The 414-nt window shown below is 54.1% G+C and overlaps 1 protein-coding gene across 1 annotated transcript in view; it reads right to left on the bottom strand.

Annotated features, from left to right (window-relative positions):
• Positions 1-161: 161 nt before the first annotated feature.
• Positions 162-414, bottom strand: part of LOC119591804 (transcriptional repressor CTCF-like) — an 8,416-nt gene continuing 8,163 nt past the window's right edge. Inside the window, exon 4 of the mRNA XM_037940549.1 lies at positions 162-407. Coding sequence (XP_037796477.1) covers positions 162-407 — 246 coding nt within the window. The remainder of the gene's footprint in view (positions 408-414) is intronic.

The following is a 414-nucleotide window of genomic DNA, read 5'->3' as shown; positions in this document are numbered from 1 at the left end:
CAGGAAAGGGAGGAGGAGACACCTGAGACAAAACCTCCAGAAAAAAAAAACAGGGCAAGGATCTGGCATAAAATTCAGGAGGAGGGGAAGGAAATTGACAGGACCGCCCTTGTCATTAGGCGTTAGGGGAGAGGTAGGGGGATATTCGGAAACATGGTCCCTCAATGGTGTCGAATCATATGCTGATCGACGCTGATCTTGCGCGTGGCTCTATAAGGGCAGTGAGGGCAGCTGTATGGCCTCTCCCCCGTGTGAGTCCGCATGTGGCGTTCGTAGTTGAACCGCTTGAACGAACGGTAGTTGCAGAAGGAGCATTCGTAACTTCGCATTTCTCCGGTGCCTCCTTCTACCACGATCTCTCGCCGGCCTTCAGCGCTCGCTCGCTGGTAAACTTCATCTCCAAGGGCCTGGGGG

This window comes from Penaeus monodon, chromosome 29, assembly GCF_015228065.2.
Source record: "Penaeus monodon isolate SGIC_2016 chromosome 29, NSTDA_Pmon_1, whole genome shotgun sequence".
Lineage (NCBI taxonomy): Eukaryota > Metazoa > Arthropoda > Malacostraca > Decapoda > Penaeidae > Penaeus > Penaeus monodon.
Note: the sequence above shows the minus strand (reverse complement) of the source record. Positions and strands in the feature narration are given on the sequence as shown.